Source organism: Hippopotamus amphibius, chromosome 2 (genome assembly GCF_030028045.1).
Source record: "Hippopotamus amphibius kiboko isolate mHipAmp2 chromosome 2, mHipAmp2.hap2, whole genome shotgun sequence".
In the NCBI taxonomy this organism is placed as follows: domain Eukaryota; kingdom Metazoa; phylum Chordata; class Mammalia; order Artiodactyla; family Hippopotamidae; genus Hippopotamus; species Hippopotamus amphibius.
In genome coordinates this window covers 37,580,288-37,599,570 of record NC_080187.1, presented here as the reverse complement: position 1 = coordinate 37,599,570, position 19,283 = coordinate 37,580,288, and the positions used below count along the sequence as shown (strand labels likewise).

Below are 19,283 nucleotides of genomic sequence, written 5' to 3'. Positions count from 1 at the left end.
ACAAAATACAAAAATGTCAGGATTTTCGCAAGGAAATATGTTTATTTTTTCCATAGAATTTGGCTCAGAACAGTAACATAAAAATATTTACATTAAAATAAATTAAGATGTGATCATTTAGCTAGATGTAATAATTATGTTCAAATATATTAGCCTTTCCATGAATTTAATAAAAACTAAGATTTGGTTTTAGATTCAGTATCATCCTTCCAAATATTTGGTGTGAAACCTGGTAGCAGTGCAACTGTCTGGTGTGCACAGTGGTTGTAGATTTCACCAAGGAACAACTGATGCCCCTTCACAGTACACTGACTTGCCCCAGACACTGATGGCCAAGCCAACTAGCTTCCTTCCCAGGAATCAACATGGAATGTTCAACCAGGACCTGGAGGTTATTTCAGAGCTGATAGAGTTCTAGGAATCAGCCCACCTATCTATTCACATTAACCCACCAGGAAGGAAGGAATTCAAATGCAAACTTGATTCCTTTATACTATATGTGAACACTAAATATGTTGTAGAAACCTTCAGGTTTTCCTAAAATAATAATCTGAAAAACATACGCATATGCTTTTTTAGATCATCTAAAAGTACCCATAAAAACCTGTCACTAGAACAAATATGTACCGGCAAAATTTCCACAGCATACAGGAATATTTTATTCAGTTCAGCACTGAGAGATAGTGTCAAGGATAAATCCATTCACTTGCTAATGAGATATTCTTGTGAAAGCTTTTGGTAGCCTGGAATAAATCAGAATATATTTGCACTCTGGAAGTTGTTAATATGAATAGAGGTTGTGTGGCTTAGCAGAAAAAGCACAGAGGGACCCAGGACAAACCCTGTCTTTAAGACTCATTAGCCACGTGGCTTTAGGCACACCACTTAAGACAGTCTGGGGTTCTATAAAATGGGAATTAAAACACCTACCTTACTGGTTGTGAGAATTTAGAATAATGTATATGAAGCACCAAGTTCAGAGCCTGGCACACACTAGGCACTTAATAAATGGTGGCTATTAGTATTTCTTCCAGGTTGAAACTGATAACAAGAAACTTGGCCTTTGTATCTTGACACCAGTGCGAGTGTGGAATCTTATTTAGCCAGAATCCAGAGTCACAGATGTGGGCTCTAGGTATGACACAAACAAACACTGCCTTAACACTCCAGGGTCATAGTCAACATTGCAGGAAAAGCTATTCAAGGGAGAGGTGTCTGCTTGTCAGTAACGATCCTTCTGTGATGGTTAATCTCCTTTCAGAGGCTATAAGTCCTAGTGGCTTCTCAGCTGTCCTTAAGGAGATAAGGACAAGGTCACTAAGGCCACTGTAATTCAGATCCCTGATCTAAAGTTGCTCAAGATTCTGAGAGAGTAATAGCAAATAACATCTTTCAACAAGTACTATTTGGGGGTGAGAGATAGGCCTGGTGTCTTGACTGTGGCCATGGTTTCATAGGTATATACGTCAAAACTTACCAAATTGTGCACTTTAAAAAATACCTCAATAAAACTGCTTTTAAACGTTTACTTAAGCCCTTCATGGTGAAATTTCCTTCTGTTCCCTGACTGGATCCCTTTCTGTGTTCTGAATTTAGGGTCAGAGGAGGAAGGATTAATAGTCCAAACTCCAGTATCAAAGTCACACCCTAAGCAAGGCGTGCAGGTCTAAGTGGTACCTCTAGTAAGCAGAGTCCTAAGGCTTCCTCGGCTACTACTGTAGCTCCTTTTGGCACAAAAGATTGTGACAAGGTTTGAGCCGAAATGACCCCAGAAGGAGCAGCATCTACAAAAATGGGTTGGGAAAAGTGACTTTGGAAGAGGAGACTAAAAGCAAAAACTTCTCTGCCAAAGTCGCCTGCCAAATAACAAATTTAAATACCAAATTTGCCTTTTAAGCAATACTCATCTAGAAGACGGCCTGATTCCACCAAGGAGCTCTTGAGTCTTGTTCCGCTCCTGGGAGGCCTAGTAGATCCTGCGAGTTGTGTAGTCCAAAACCATGCTGGCAGCGCCGAGCAGGGCGGGTTCCACCAAATCCGAAACCACCACGTCCACGTCCTGAACCGAGGACAAGGCTTGCTGGCAGATGACGTCTTTGACAGTGTGGATATAGTGAGTGGCTAGGACTCCAGAGAGGATCACAAGGGAAGGATTCATAGTGTGGAGGATGTTCACAACCCCAAGACCCAAAGCTGTTCCAGCTACAGGAAAACAGAAATTTAAATAAGTTTCGGGGAGAGAGCCAAGTCCAAAGTCAAAGAGGAAGGTGCACAAGAGCACCAGCCAGGAATAGTTCATTCGCGCTACCTCATGGGAAGCAGTGCTTTTAAAGTTCTTATCATTTATCCTTAATACAAAAAGATGATTATGTGATACTCTGAAATGAAAAGAGCTGGGCATAATATGTACATATACTATACTATATGATCTCAACTATGTAAAAAAAAAAAAAGATGGAATGAAATGTTAATAGCTGATATCTCTGAACAGTAAAACTAAAAGATACTTTTTCTTACTCTCCTATATTTCTCTAAATTTCCAGGAAAATGAACAAGTAGTTTTTTCATAGTTCTAAAATAAAAACCTGTTTAAAAAGGCAATGCTGCCAAGTACCTTGAATGCAATTCCTTGTTTGTCTCAGTAAGCAGTAAAAGTACCTCTGGACAGACATTCCAGAGCACTGGTCCTGAGGGCAGCTGGGCATTTGCGGGAGCCCTGGGCCTTCTGAGGACTCACACCCCCCACCCCCGGGGCCGCAGCAGAGCTGTCCAGAGCCACACGCTCACCTGTTCTCAAGATGCTCTGGGCCTTTGCATTGCCAAGTTTTGCAGCTTGGATGAGATGGAGTGCACCCACAGCTTCATCTTTTGGCACTGACATCCCTTCCACCAAAAGCTGGTCTTCTGTTTGGAGCAGAGGTGAGAAGAAGCAGTCATTCACGATCTGCGGCAGCCCCATGGGAAGGCCACGCTTACAACTGTACCTGTGGGCAGCAAGCCCCCAAGCAGGAAGAAGATAATCTCTTTTCACATTTGCAAAGCTTTTTATCATTTGTAAATATCCATACACATTTGCCAAAGGCCTCTGCTGCCCTCTTGCTGCCTGGTTCTATATCATCCAGAACTTCTCTAACTGGAAAATCCTAAACTCTGACCAGAGCCTCCCTCACTTCTCCCTTCCACATTAAACAGTCTTGAAATGTTTTTTCTCACAAATTACCAGAACTCCTCTGCATTCATCTCCTTCCTTATCTATCCCCAATGCAAGGCTGCATTATTTGCTACTGCCCCACAGTGGCAGGAAGGCACAGCGCCTCAGAAAGGGACCAACCTGGGTTCAGCTGTCAGCTCTGCCACCGCTGGCTGCACTACCCTGTCCATGTCGCATCACCTCCACGTTTCTCTTCTAAGACTGCAGTAATGATACTTACACTAGGGATTCTTTTAGGGATTAAATGAGAAAATGGACATAAATACTCAAGTGCTGGCCAGAGTAAATGCTAAAAGAACAGTAGATGTTTCTGTTGTTATCTAGAGTCCTGTCTTTCTGCCCGCACACTGCCAGTTACCAACCCAGATCAGTCTCCCTCCTCACCTGCTATTACCGGGGCTCTGATGGGAGAAAATCCCAACCAAGCAGACAGCTACCTAGACACCAACTGGTGGTCTCCTATCTTCAGGGGCCCTCCCAGCTGCCCTGGCCACTCTCTCCCATTCCCATTCATTGCCCTTCTCAGCCTTCATCTTCTCAGACTGTCAATCCCTGCACTCACTATCAAAAGATTTCCGTATTTCTGACCTCTCAGATAAAGGACACCTCCAGGCAGGAACTCCCTTACTCTTCTGCCCCTGCCTATAAACAGGTCTGTGTTCACACACCCTGGCTCCTCTCCTTCTCTTGTGCCCTCCACCCGGGCTTTGCAGCTCATCTCTTCCTCCCACCCCAGGGCCTTTCTGTAAGGGCTCCTCCACCCTTCCTCTCCTGCGTTCTCAACCCTCACTTCCACTCCCTCTGTCTCCCTTCCATCGACTCGAGCTCCCAGATTCCACGCCCTCAAAGCACTTCTTCCCTCCTACTGAGGGTAGGTAGGCTTCTGCTCCCACCGCTTGACTGAACAACTTTCTATTTAAGGCATGCATTTACCCCCCATGGGGGCAAAAACTGGTTCTTGGGGGCAAAAAAATTCTCTTTTTATACAGACAGCACATAAACAGATAAACAACATATCTGTGGTATTAAAGTTTCATGGGGTGGGATGATTAGGAAAAAATGTCTGAACATTTAGGCTCCTTAGTGGGGGGTGATGATAAAAACAAGCCTGAAAAATAAACAGTGTTTTCAGGGCTTCAAAAATTATGTCCTTCCTCACCGTCAAAGCCAATGAACTTTCTGGTTTCCTCTTACTCAGCACCTGACACTACCCACTACTCTCTCCCCTCAAACACCCCCTTTTTTGGTTCCTGTGAGTTTACCCTTTCCTGGTTTTCCTCCCTGCCCTCGAGTGCTGATGTTTCACAGGATTCCACCCTCAACTCTCGTCTCACTCCAGGTCTCATTCACAGGTTTAATGACAACCTCAACGCCGATGATTCCAAATCCCTACTTCCAGCCCAGTCACCTCGCCTGAGCATCAGGCCCCTGTGGCCAGCGGCCTCCTGAGCATTCCCACCTGCATGTCCCACGGGTTCCCAACTGTCAGCTTCTGCCAGACCCAGTTCCTCCTCTTAGGTTCCTAACCCCAAAGCTGTCCACCCAGAAAACTGCAAGTCACGCTAGAACTGTCCTCCTTAAAGCCACCCTCCATTCAACTATCATTTCCCCCCTAGAAAACAAAAGTTTGGTAGAGCATCTAAAACTTGGCTCTATGTCTTTTCCCTAAGATGTTACAGAGGCTTCCCCATCAGCTGCCGGTCCTGGCTCACTGCTTGCGACACTGTGCTACGCAGCCTTGCCCTCATGCACCAACACCAAACCACTGCTTCCTAGGCTTAGAAGTGCTCCCTGGCTCATACAAACGTGCCTCGAGTTCTGTTTACCCCGACTCTCAGCTCCCAGGACAGCACCCTAACGTTCCCTTCCCTGTACAGAGAGGGTGGGGAGGGACACTGGTGTCCTTCCTGTATGCATCTATGTTCCTTGGCTATCATTCCCATTGCACTTGACACACTATATTGTAATGGTATTAAATAACTCCCTCTTGCATTAGACTAGAAACTGTCCTGACTTTGATAACATGTCGAGAAACAGCTGTAATTCAGATAAACCTCTCAGATTTGAAAAACTGTAATATGTTCATTTAATACTCCGTTAAAATCTGTATCAGGTACCCAACCTGTGCTAGGGCCTGAGAGGACAAAAATGAAAGACATCTCCCCTGTTATCCTAGAGCTCAAGACCCTGGCTGCCCCCCTCCACTGCTGGAGAGGAAGCGTGATAAAACGGGTCAGGACCAAGGAGACTGGGAGCTGCAGTATGCGGAGCCCTGATTTTCCTCCAGGGAGCGAAAAGGTTAGAAGCTCTGGCTTCAGCCGTTCAGCTCTCTTTGGAATATCTACTTTGAAGTCCTTGTCTACCATTTGGCTATTTAATTCCTCAGGTGAAAGAAACCGACCGTCATGTAGCTTTTTTGCCTCCCTCTGCAAGGCCATTCCAGAGGCATATGCTTCAATACACCCATGGCTTCCACAGGAGCAGTCAGGCCCGTCCAGGGACACCACGATGTGGCCTAGCTCCGCGGCGCAGAAGGAGCTGCCGTGGATCAGTTCGTGCTGATGGATGATCCCCCCGCCGATCCCTACAGCGAGAGACGACAATCACTGCACCTGAGAAGGAGCGCTGTGCCAGGGCAGTGCCGCCTGTGTTCAGCAGAGCTTTGCAATGTGAGGCTGTATATGGTGCCTACTTTCCTAGACAGCTGCAGCTTACTAAATACCAAAACTTGACCTGGAATCATTTTGGATGGAAATATTTTTTTTAATTTATTTATTGGCTGTGTTGGGTCTTTGTTGCTGCACATGGGCTTTCTCTAGTTGCAGTGAGCGGGGGCTACTCTTCATTGTGGTGCACGGGCTCCTCATTGCGGTGGCTTCTCTTGTTGCAGAGCACGGGCACTAGGCATGCAGGCTTCAGTAGTTGCAGCACATGGGCTCAATAGTTGTGGTTCACGGGCTTAGTGGCTCTGTGGCATGTGGGATCTTCCTGGAGCAGGGATCGAACCCATGTTCCCCTGCATTGGCAGGCGGATTCTTAACCACTGAGCCACCCAGGAAGTCCCTTGGATGGAAACATTTTTAGCTGATCCTCCAATGCCCTGTGTTGCATCTGCCTGGCTCACTATGATTTCAACTTGGTTCTCAGCAAGTCCTCTGACACTCAAGTAACAGCCTAGCAGCCATGCAAGCACAGTCCCCAGAGGCCACCCTCTAACAAGAGACAGGAGCCAGCAGATTAAGTGGACAACTCTGGGTGGGATTCTGCAGACTTCCTGGGAGGTTCTGGTAGATTTCAGCCCCCACTGCCCTCAAGGCAACTTTGATAATGCATCCTCTAATGGTTCTCCTACTCTTTTCCACTCTTCCACTCTCCCACTCCTGCTTCTCAGAATCACCTCCAAAATAAAATACCCACACCAAACTTCCTGTCTTAGGCTCTGCTTTGGGAGAAACCCAAGACAATCTTTCTAAAAGGTTTCATACACCAGCTGCTTTCTTAAACAAAGAACATGAAATATGGTTTTGCCTCTTCTTAATGCCACCATGTCTAAAAATCTACGATTCAAGAATTATAAATAGCAATGACTATTTTTGTTATGTCATTGAGGAGTTAGTAAGGGGTAAAGGGCATTTTGCCTTAATAGGCTCTGCATTTTAGAGCTGTCCTGCCATCTCTTACTTCTTGTGGCAACTACTCCTCAGCCTTCACTCCTCTAATCTGCAAGTTATCACTGCTCTGAACTAGGCAATGATACCCAAGCTTGCTAAAACTGTGTCCGAGACTATGAGCTCAGCACAGGGAAGTAGTATAATGCAGAGTTTAAGAGTACATACAGGGGCTTCCCTGGTGACACAGTGGTTACGAATCTGCCTGCTAACGCAGAGGACACAGGCTCTCTGGGAAGATCCCACATCCCACAAAGCAACTAAGCCTGTGCGCCACAACTACTGAGCCCACACGCCTACAGCCTGTGCTTCACAAGAGAAGCCATGGCAATAAGAAGCCTGCGCACCACAACAAAGAGTAGCCCCTGCTCTCCGTAACTACAGAAAGCCTGTGTGAAGCAACGAAGACCCAACGCAGCCAATAAATAAAACCAAAAAAATTTATTTTTTTTTTAAAAAGAGTACACACGGCTTGAAGTTAGGCATATGCGGGACCAAGTGCTGCCTTGAACACTGACTAGCTGAGTCTGTTTCCTCACTTAAAAAACAAATCCGGGTATCAGCAAAAGTGGTGGAGTAGGGAACTCCAAAAGCCCATCTTTCCACTAAAACAATGAATAAACTGGCAAAAACTGTCAGAATCCACTTTTTTGGAACTCTGGAAACTAACCAAAAGTTTCCAACAAACGGGAATAATTAATCAAGAAAAAAACAGCTGAACCTCAGTAAGAGCTTGCTGGCATTTTCCGGTCCCTTCACCCCCATCCCTCACCCCCCAGCTTGGCGATGGCCTTGAATAACAGCCTATATTCCCAGTACAGATGGCAAAACTGGAGCGAGCAGCGTGAACCTCATTCTCAGAAAAACTGGTGGCTTGTTTTGACTTGCTTGGTAGCTCCCGGAGGACCGCCTCGAAGGGCTTGCCTTTATCTCCCCGGCCTCAGAATTCTCCCAGGGCGAGGGGCTACCCGGGGGGCACTCATCAAAGACATTTAAAGGCAAAACATACTCATCAGTCTCTACGGCCTAGGGCAATGGGCGACAGCGGCGACAAACAATACACTAACCAAAGGGGGGGAGAGAAAGCTGGGGAATGAGCAACGAGAAGGTGTGGGGAATAAGGGCTTTCAATAGCGCGGACAATTCCTAGGAATTTAGAAGGCCACATGCATGCACAGGGCCAGGCACACGCTCAGAAAAGACCTGGGCGGGCCTTCAGCTCTCACCTTCAGGCTCTACTCAAGCAGGAAGTGAAGCGGAAAGCAGAGCTGTAAACTGCCTGGCTGAGTGGTAAAGGCACGTGCCCCAACACACACCCTAGCTGCTGAAGCAGCCTTCTCTACTCCTCTTACCTGTGCCTGTGATAAGTGTCACGAAGTTTTCAAGGCCCTTTCCTTGGCCAAATTTCCTTTCTGCCAGGGCAGCACAGTTGCCATCATTGTCTACCCAGACGGGGAGATGCAAAGTGTCAGATACGGGGGTCCTGAGATCCACAGAGTTCCATTCTTGAATCAGTTTGGTTGAATGCAGCACAATTCCTTCCCGAGGATTTACACGGCCACCTGTGGAAATGCCTGAGCTCCACCACAAACACAAGGAAAATAATTCTGATGAGAAAAATGTGCTGACTTTCTGAGCTCGGAACACAAATTAATTCACCCAAGATCTCCTAAAACAAACGTTACTAAAGACTGTAAGGAAATGTAAGGTAGTTCTGAGCTAAATCTGTGGCTCCCCATGGACTGACAGTTCCATCAATGCTTCTCTCACAATGTTTGTTGGGGTCCCAGGAAGACCCCGTGCTTGGGGCCAACAGACAGGACCTGGAGCCATCTACACACAGGGCAGACAGGGACCTGATGTTCCGTTATGCATCAGAACACAGCAAACTTTGTACATTAAAATGAACACTGCTTGAATATGTAATTTACAATCTCACCTACTCCCAAAATTCTGCAGTTCAGTTTTACAGCTTCTGCTGCAGCTTCTACACACATCTGTAGGATTACGTTAATCCTCTCTTCATGGGTTTTAGGATTGAACTGAGTATATTTCTTAACTATTTCACCCTAAAAGAGAAAAAACAGATCTGTCTCACGGGTCTTAGCTAAAGAGCACAGCAGTGAAGCTTTGACCTTCTTCATGATAAATCAGACATTGCTCTAGGACAGTACTGCAGATTCAGATGACTGCCTGGGAAGGGAGCCACTGTCTGGCTTGGACCAGCCCTGGGATACACCCAAGCAGCTTCCTGGGAAGCCAACCTGGCATATGGCATTGAAGCAATGACAACTCCACAGCCAAGCAGACGGGCCCTCTCTTAAGCATAAGGTGAATGTTGGCTAATCTGAATCTTCATTAAAAGGTCCTATTTTACGCTTTCAGGTTGACAAAATTTCGTTGTTTAAATACGGAAGCAACTGAATGTCCTAAGTAGCTCAGCTTTAACCATCTGCCATAACTGAAGTCAATAATGGCATGGACCCATGTGTTTAAACTACGGTGCCTGGTGATACGTTTCAATACCAGTCAGGGATAGTCCCTCCTAATTATTCCTGTTTTTAAATTTTTTTCTTTGCTCTTCTCACTTGTGTATTATTTTAAGTAAATTTCAGAATAATGTTGTTAAACTTTAAAAAACCTCACTGAAATGTTGACCAGAATTATGTTAAACTCATAATTCAATTTGGAAAGTACTGACATTTAAAAAATACTCAGCACTCCCATCCAGGACATTTTTCAAGCCTTTATATTTTATAGTAAAATCTTTAGATTTTCTTTATATAGATCACATTTTCTGGTTTTCTAAACCAGAAAACTTTATTCTTAGAAGTTCTGTTGTTGTTCTAAATAGAGTCTCTTTTTCCACTCTTCTGTTATGAATGGATTTCTATCCATTTACAAGGGTAAAAGTTGTCACTAATGACTGTCATTAAAAATAAACTTAGTTGTGCTTCTCAGCCTTCCTTGTACATCAGAGTCACCTGGGCAGCTCTGAACAAATATTGATGCCTGGTCCCTACCCCCAGAGGCCGGCATCTAACTAGTCTGGGTTGGGAGCCAGGCATTGATATATTTTTTAAAGTTTCCAGATAACACTAATGTGTAATCAAGGTTGACAAATACTCACCTACAGAAAAACTCAAATCTTTACCTACAATTTCATATAAGTAAAAAGTTATTGATATTTATATATTTATCATAATATCTAGCCATTTTACTCAATTGTGTTATTAATTCTACAAGCTTGTTGGTTTATCCATATTGTCTGTAAGTAATATTTGTTGTTTTACCCTGTCCACAATCGCCATTTTTGCTGTTTGTTCCTTGCTTTATTCCCTCCAAACTTTGAGAATTATGTTAAATAATGTTGCAGAAAACATCCTTCTTTTCCACTTGATTTTAATAGGAATGCCTCTAGAAATGCCACTACAGAAGGTGTGCGCCATGAATATGGAATATATCATCTTTATGTTAAGAGAATACTCTTCTATTAATACTTTTTAAAGAGTATTTATAAAGGAGGCCTTTTGGCTTCACTAGATAAAATCATGTTTTGTTTTGCTTTTCTTTATTTGATCTAAACAACTTTGTGTTTAAAATCCTCTGTATTTCTCATGGACTCCTGAAACTTCATACATCTACAATGTTTCAAACAAAGACTTTTCTGGCAGGTTTATTCTTCCTTATTAAGTCATCAGAGATCATTTCAACATGGACAGTTTGGTGTTTCATAAAGGCTCCGTCAACACTGTGGTGATGGTTTGGTTAAGAGATTGAAGGTATGCTGTACTTAACCAAAATCATGATCTAGAGGAGAAGCAATTCCCCCCACCATTTGCAGATACCCCTCCCTGGGTAGTGAGAGTAATCAACGTTCTCCACACTCCAAGCTGTTACCGAGTACAGAATCTCAGGTCTCCTGGGTGGCAGGTGCTCTCTCTGGTGCCTAAGGGTCTCCCACTGTCAACTCAAGTCTGCTAACCTGGATTCCCTGATAATTTTACCTCTTTAAAATGTTAGTGATTAGTAAAATAGTCATACACACATTGTAATGGATCTGAAAGTCAATACTGTGGGCAAATGATTATGAGCTCTTATGTATGTTTCTAGTCCTGCCTTCCAATTACACTTTTTAAAAATCAACGACTCATGTGGGATATTAAGTTGACATTAGGAGTTATTTTACCTTCATGCTGACTATTGCAACTCGGAGGTTCGTCCCGCCAAGATCAACAGCCAAAGCACTTAGAGTTTCAAGAATATGGTCAATATCTTGGGAAATGTTATCCTTCACAGGAGGAAAACAGAATTTCTTTTGTAGTGGCTCTTGAAGATCAATAGATTTGAGAAACTTCAAAATCCTTGGAACAGCATTTCCATCCCCATATATCTTTGAACTGCAATGTCCAAAAAGTCAATTAAATTAAACGTTTCTCTTGTACATATTAAGTTACATTGAGGACATAGTATTATTGGAATCTGAAACTTCAAGTAATAAATAGTTTGGGCTTCTTCCTTTTAAAATAACAACATCTGAATCTCTTCAGCAACACTAACTAAATACCTTCATATTATCAATGGAATATCAAAAACCACTGTTGGTTGAAATACAACTATTTCCATCCTGAGATAGCATTAACAAAATGCCAGTAAGAGCAAAGAAAAATTATCTTTGTTAAGCCAATTTCAGAATATATCACAGTTTGGGACAGTAAAAAAAAAAAATTTTTTTTTTTTTGCTTTTTTGGTTTTTATCTTTACTTTTGTGGGGGAGGGGAATTATTTTCAGAAAAAAGATTCAAATAAAGGAAAACCTCATTAATTTGAAACAAAGGATAGTCTAAATTAAAATGCTGAACTATACTGTTTTTAAAGAAAATCAGTTATATTACTTTCTAATACTTATAGAAATTCAAAATAGGGTAAAGCAGTATTTCCTAGCAGAAGTGCTATATTAATTGAGACAAATAAATTATTCTCCATTGGAACACTTGGTAGAGTAACAGGGGGTATATTAGCAAGCCCTGTCTCACCAGCAGATAGGGACCCTTAAGGACGTAGAATGAGAGTGCTGTTAGGATGACAAAACAGCTTGAAAATCGTGCCCACTGATGGTAGAAATGTAAATTGATACAGCCACTATGGAGAACAGTATGGAGGTTCCTTAAAAATCTAAAAATAGAACTACCATATGACCCAGCAATCCCACTACTGGGCATATACCCTGAGAAAACCATAATCCAAAAAGATACGTATACCACAATGTTCACTGCAGCACTATTTACAATAGCAGGACATGGAAGCAACCTAAATGCCCATCAACAGATGAATGGATAAAGAAGATGTGGCACATATATACAATGGAATATTACTCAGCCATAAAAAGAAACGAAACCGAGTTATCTGTAGTGAGGTGGATGGACCTAGAGTCTGTCATACAGAGTGAAGTAAGCCAGAAAGAGAAAAACAAATACCATATGCTAATGCATATATGTGGAATCTAAAAAAAACTGTACTGATGAACCTAGTGGCAGGGCAAGAATAAAGATGCAGACATAGAGAATGGACTTAAGGACACAGGGAAGAGGGAAAAAAAAAAAAGAAGAAAGCCCATCTAAGACTTGTTTGAGGCTGTAAGGTCTAATGCAAAGACTGTAAGACCCTGCTCTGCTACTTGCTAGACTTTTAAACTTGCAGAAGTAACTTAACTGCTCAGATCAACAGTTTTGTTCCTGTAAAATGGAAGTAATAATAGTTGTATCACAGGTCATTGGAAGGGTTATGTAAGATAATGTATATAAAATGTCTGGCACAATGCCCCGTTCAGTGTATGGAAGCTGTTATGATCAAGGAGGAAACCAGTAGAATCGTCTTCATGATTTCAAAACGCCTTTCTCCCTTTCTTCTTATAAATAAATTGTTTTCCACTTTTTTTTTCAGCTCTTTATTGGAGCATAATTGCTTTACAGTGTTGTGCCAGTTTCTGCTGTACAACAAAGTGAATCAGCTGCATTTATACATATATGCCCACATCCCCTCCCTCTTGAGCCTCCCTCCCACGCCCCCTATCCCAGTCCTCTAAGTCATCACCCATCACTGAGTTGGTCTCCCTTTGCTATGCAGCAGCTTCCCATTAGCTATCTATTTTACATTTGGTAGTGTATATATGTCAATGCTACTCTTTTACTACATCCCAGCTTCCCCTTCCCCCCTCAGCTGTGTCCTCAAGTCCATTCTCTACATCTACATCTTTATTCTTGCCCTGCCACTGGGTTCATCAGTACAGTTTTTTAGACTGCGTTATATGCGTTAGCATACGTATTTGTTTTTCTCTTTCTGGCTTACTTCACTCTGTATGACAGTCTCTAGGTCCATCCACCTCACTACAAATAATTCAATTTCGTTTCTTTTTATGGCTGAGTAATATTCCATTGTATCTATGTGCTATATCTTCTTTACCATTCATCTGTTGATGGGCATTTAGGTTGTTTCCATGTCCTGGCGACTGTAAATAGTGCTGCAATGAACATTGTGGTACATGTTTGTTTTTGAATTATGGTTTTCTCAGTGTATATGCCCAGTAGTCCACTTACTTTTTTTCCCTATCCAATGTTGTACTCTGAATTGTTATTGAAAACTGTGTTACAGCAATGTTAAAGATAATTTACAGATTAAAATTTTAAAAATTTTAAAAAATTAAAAAAATATACAAAAATAAATTTAAAAGAAAGAAAGAAAGAAGGAAGGAAAATGGTGCCCAAGGCAGCTCCCATTTTAAATCACTTTAAAAGTATGCACTCACCAAGGGTACTGTTTACCAAATTGAAGGTGCAGCGCTTGCAATATTTTGTCTTGGGTATCTGCATCCCGGACGTGAAGGACATTCTCCCCTAGGTAAATCCAGTGACGTTACAGTGATTCGGAAGTGCGAGAAACCGAAGAATATAGAAATGAACAGTGGCTACTGTATGTTAATTGTATTTCAATAAAACTTTTTAAAAGGAAAAAAAAGAAAGAAAGAGGACTTCCTAGGTGGCACAGTGGTTAAGAATCTGCCTGCCGATGCAGGGGACAGGGGTTCGAGCCCTGCTCTGGGAAGGTTCCACATGCCACGGAGCAACTAAGCCCATGCACCACAACAAGATCCTGTGCTCTAGAGCCCGTGTGCTGCAACTATTGAAGCCCACGCACCCAGAGCCCGTGCTCCACAGCAAGAGAAGCCACTACAATGAGGAGCCCGCGCACCACAATGAAGAGTAGCCCCTGCTCGCAGCAACTAGAGAAAGCCCGTGTGCAGCAACCAAGACCCAACACAGCCAATAAATAAATGAAATAAATAAATTTATAAAAAAAAAAGAAAAAGAAAGAAAGAAATGAACAGTGTCGTGCTCATAATTAGCCCTGAAACCCAGAAGGCTTCAAACAAGTCGTCTTCCATTAGAGAGATGAACTTTTCTACTTTACACCTTTTAAAGCACTCTCAGCCAAGATTTCCATATAACAAATACTTAAGGGCTACAGGTTCCTTTATTCCCAAAGAGAATAAATCAAGCTTTTGTTTGTTTATTGAAATAAATAAGGTAACAAATCCAGTATCCACTTGCCATTCATCTAGTCATCCAGCACATCCATTCTTTGCATCTGCCCTGCCTTCCATCTACTGAGCCAGTTGTTGGATCAGCTGGTCAGGCCAGGTTGCCAGTTAGTCAATTAGCCAGTCAGCTACTGATGCAGTCACTTTCTCTCCGGACATTTTCTGACCAATTTGAGGGAGTAAATACGTGACAATGACATGTTTTTTAACAGACTTGGCTATGAAGAGGAGAAGAGCAAAAGGGTGGTAGCTGGAGAAAGGTGTGGGGTCAGGGAAGGGGTTGTTTTGTGTTGTTTAGTTTTTAAGATACCAGAGGCCTACGCGTGTTTAAATGCTGAGGAGGCTAAAGATACATGGAAGAGAAAGGATGACTGACAGGTCCTTGAGAAGGCAAGAGGAGTAGGGATTTAGGACAAGGCAGAAGGCTGAGCAGTGGGTAGGCAGGGGTGACCCCACACGTTCCAATGTAAAGAAGGTAAGAAGGAAAGGATGGAGGGGCATGTGTTTGTGTAAGTGGTGGCAGAAAGGACAGACTGCTTTTGATAGAAGACCCCAGTGCCAAATCAAATGTTCACTTCTCTGCTCACATCCTATCTGAACTCTCAGCACCATTCAACACCATCTCCTTGAAACCCTTTCTTTTCTGGGCTTTAATATCGCACTCCTGCTTTTCTGGCAGTTCCTTTTCAGTCTTCCCTCCCGGCCCTTCCCTCTTCATCAGAAGGACTCCAGAGTTTGGTCCTGGGCTCCATTCTCTTCCCCATTTCCAGGTTCCCCCTGGGTAATCTCATTTCATCCCTTGGTTTTAAATACCATTTCTGGCGGAGGGCGCCATCATCCTCAATATCCTTTGTACTAGGAGCAGAATTTTTAGCTTGGCATCCAATCACCCAGCTAAAGAGTATATGTATTCTTCAGCTTCCCTTGCAGCTGGATGTGGCCATCGGACGACATTCTGATAAGATGTATGAAGAAACACTTGCAACTTCCAAGTTGTGCTTTTAGAGGGAAGGACATCTTCCCCTCTCCTAGTTCCCCAATGGCTAAAATTTGCACTTGACAGCAAGACCATCAAGAAGATAGATGGAGGCTAAGTCACTGATGACTTACCAGTGAGAAACAAAGAAAATCTAACTTATTTCAGGCACTATGATTTTGGGTCTCTCTGTTATAGCAGCTGAACTGATATCCTAACTAAACACCATCTATATGCATTCACTCTCAAATTTGTATCTTCAACTCTCCCTGAAACAGTATAGCTGCTAACCTGCCATCTCCACTCTGATATCTAACAGGCATCTCAAAATTAACATGGACATTAGAGAACTCTTAATTCTACCCCCTCCCAAATTAGAAAGAACACGCCCACTGCTCAACCCAAAAGTGTAAGAGTTATTGTTGATTCCCTTCTTCATTTTACTGGGCCCAGGAAAATGAAAGACTAGCATTCATATACTTATAACACATTCAACCACATTCTCTCTTAAACCCAGGCATCAGAGGCCGTAATTAACTAAGAAACTCTTAGCTCTGATATAACAATGACAACAAAAATGTAAGTAGAGCCCTGAAAAAATTTGGTAATCGTGTGCTATCTATAGCTTTCAGGCTATAATTGGTCATTAACCTCATTCACCCACTTACTGATAAACACGTATGCCAGCACTGCTACCTGCATACCTTGCAGTAACTCATACAAATGTATTACACCTAGTCAGTTGAAATATAAGCAAAGGTAAATACCTGTTTCTCTCCCAATCTGACGTGTCCCTAGGTTGATCACAGGTGTTCCAAAAGCTCCAACCTCTCGTACCCCACAACTGCTGTTCCCAATCATACAACCAGCATGGGCCACCAACTGTATAAACTGGTCAAATGGGACATGTTTAACTGCACGAAAATTGGGATGATGCTCAATGCCCTTCTTCCTCATCACTCGAACCATCTCTTTGCTCCCTGTGAAAGTGAAAAGAACCAACTGTTAAATGGTTTATGAGATAAAGGAACAATTTTCATTGGCAAGTATAGCCCCACTTAAATCTCCCCTATAAAAACTCATAACAGTTATTAGGGAAATAGTCATTTTAATTACTGATCTTTTCATGAATGATGAACAACCAAAACATCTGGTCAGCCCTCTGCTTCAACTCATCTAGAAACTGAAACAGCAGCAGTGGGTCTCTTCAAACAGCATTCCACAAAGCAAATACTAACAGCCCAATAAAAGCTTTTGCCTTAACAATTAAGAAGCTCAAGACAGGCCAACAGTCTCTATCTCTTAAGCCAGGAGTTCCTAAATGGAAGGGTCTCGAACTCCACACACCAAGCTGATCAGAGGGCCTCTGCCTCAGCTATGCTCACATCTACGTTAACAACAGCTCTATAGGACAGTAAGCGCTCCCACTTACATGGACTAAATAAGCTCCAAGAAAAATACAGATAGATTCTGATACTGTGGCCGATATTTTATTTTAAATGCATGATTTTTTTTTTTTTAAGTTACAGATGTATGAAGGGGAGACAATATTCAATGCCTCTCTGCCTACTTCTCTACTCACCCTTTCCTAGTGGCTGCTACCAAGGGAGGCAATGCAGCTAATCTGATCGGTGACAAGGCAGGACAATGACCACACCGTGTTCACCAGTGTGCAGGAGCCACGGATTTAACAGAAGCTGGGCATGCATGTGTTCTCTTTTTAACTTTCTCTATATGACAAGGTAGGTAACAGACTCAGGGTCTAACTCCTTAGAGCAGGCCCTGCCACTTCTCTCCTGCCAGAACGTGCCAGTCATTACCTATAATTGTGGTAGTGCACAGCACGCCAGAAGCTGCTACTATTCCAAGATTCAGATTTGGGTTCAAATGAAGCCTTCTCTTTGGCCCTATATCTAAACCACAGGCACTAAACCTGTTTTCCAGAGAATGCTACATTAGGGAACTGGGCGCTAAGTCAGATAATGAGAAAGTGATGCCTTGATTATTTCCCTGTTGTTCCTTGTGTACATTTTATCAAAAACCCGTGAAAAGGAGAGGCGAGTGGCAGACTGATTTAGGCACTACTCCTGGGACCATTTCCTTTCATAGGGGTAAAATATCTCAAATTCTAAAGTATATACAATAAGGAAGGTATATAACAAACAGAATATCACTGACAATGAATACTGAACAAGAGATATAATTGCATTATAAATATTTATACAAAAATTTAAAGGATTAAAAAGAATAAACATTAAGGTTTTTGAAATATTGATACATAACCTTCATGAAATCTGGGTTGGGGGTTCTTAAATTATTTTTCCAACTAACAGCCTACTTTGTTCCCCCAACAGAAAAGATTATTCAGGACACACTAAGAGAAGGATTCTTTCAGCGTAAGATGGTGACATCTTGGCACTGCAGAGAAGGGGTCCTGCCTCCTTTACCAAACAATGCCTAAAAGGTCAGCAACGAGTGGTATCAGCTAATAATAACCAGTATTTGAAAATCCCTCAGTATCAGGCCTTGCTCTGACACTTCTCATTTATATCTCATATCCCTACCATTAACCGATGGTCTTACTAACACTGGTTCCATCCACCAGTAGGTGATCAGTTAGGTTAGGCTTAAGGAGCAACTGGTTGGGAACTAGAGACCTAAATTGCTTAAGCTCAAGATTAAATTAAGGTGTAGCTAACATAAATAAGAGAGCAAGAAATAAAAACAATGACTATTTTACTGCAGTCAGTAGGATCATTACTTTCCTAGAGATACTCTTTCAACTTCTAAGGTTTATAGCTCTTGCTATTGCGTTTTCTTATTGATGGAAACTGGAGGGAAGAGACTAAACATGAAACTAGAATGGAGATTTGAGATTTTTTTTAAGTATTTATTTCTTTCCTATTAAGTTTCTACTAGTCTTGACAGTAATATTACAAACTCCTCAATCTACTGAAAAATTGGTGATCCCTTGGAAATCGGAATGCATTTCAGAATAGAATGGCCTTCAATGATAAGATGAGCACAGACAGGAAGGTCAGTCAAAAGAAGACATAATAGAAACATAAAACTGGAAAGGTAGGTGGCATACTTTCATTTTCAAGTTCAATTACCTGCATCAATATTTGGAAACAGAACTAGGGTCCGCTTGTTAAATGAGATAAGTGCATCCAATGTTAATTCAAACATTTTTATGGAATGCTTAATGTCAGTGGTCACAGGGTGCTGTAGTGCAACAATGTAATCTTTAGATTTTACATCATCACCTGTTTAAAGAAAATCAAACCACATTGCTTCATTAGTTAAGAATCTTAAAGGAGGAAGAAGGAAATTCTGAAAAGCAAGACCCTAAAGTCTATGCTTTTAAAAATTCTAAGGAAAAAACAGTTTGTCACATTCTAAGCAGGGCATCCAAATTCGGATCAAACGATAAGAACTTACAGCAACAAATCCAAGGATTCTTCAGCAAACTTAACATTTTACAGAGGTGCTTGCTACCACAAACAAAATACATTAAATAGCAGATACTAGATTTTGTTGTTTTAAAATCCAAAATATTTCAAAGCATTAGAAAAATGCGATTCTTCCCAATTTCTAACTAGTGTTTCTAATCAATTATCAGCAATATTAATGAGTAATAATGTGTTGCAAATCAGGGCATTTAGAGGTTGGCTGAGCATGAAATAAATTTCATATGATGCATAGGAGCTTCCCCACTATCACCCACCAGATTCAACAAACCGCCAGTGTTTTTAACACTGTTCAAAGGACTAGAAAGGTTTCACTCAGCCTCAGGCTGAAATCCCAAGGCAGTTCCTCAGCAAAAATGTA

At 42.1% G+C, this 19,283-nt stretch overlaps 1 protein-coding gene across 7 annotated transcripts in view; it reads right to left on the bottom strand.

Annotated features, from left to right (window-relative positions):
• Positions 1 to 22: 22 nt before the first annotated feature.
• Positions 23 to 19,283, bottom strand: part of GNE (glucosamine (UDP-N-acetyl)-2-epimerase/N-acetylmannosamine kinase) — a 74,171-nt gene continuing 54,910 nt past the window's right edge. For 3 of the 7 annotated variants that reach the window (XM_057722204.1, XM_057722205.1, XM_057722208.1), the window contains 9 exons: positions 18,566 to 18,718; positions 16,220 to 16,432; positions 13,685 to 13,772; positions 11,069 to 11,279; positions 8,819 to 8,948; positions 8,232 to 8,453; positions 5,613 to 5,795; positions 2,788 to 2,904; positions 23 to 2,202 (listed from right to left, as the gene is read on the bottom strand). In XM_057722204.1, coding sequence (XP_057578187.1) covers positions 1,967 to 2,202; positions 2,788 to 2,904; positions 5,613 to 5,795; positions 8,232 to 8,453; positions 8,819 to 8,948; positions 11,069 to 11,279; positions 13,685 to 13,772; positions 16,220 to 16,432; positions 18,566 to 18,718 — 1,553 coding nt within the window. In that variant the 3' untranslated portion in view covers positions 23 to 1,966. The other 4 variants (XM_057722207.1, XM_057722206.1, XM_057722209.1 and 1 more) reach the window with 4 other exon arrangements.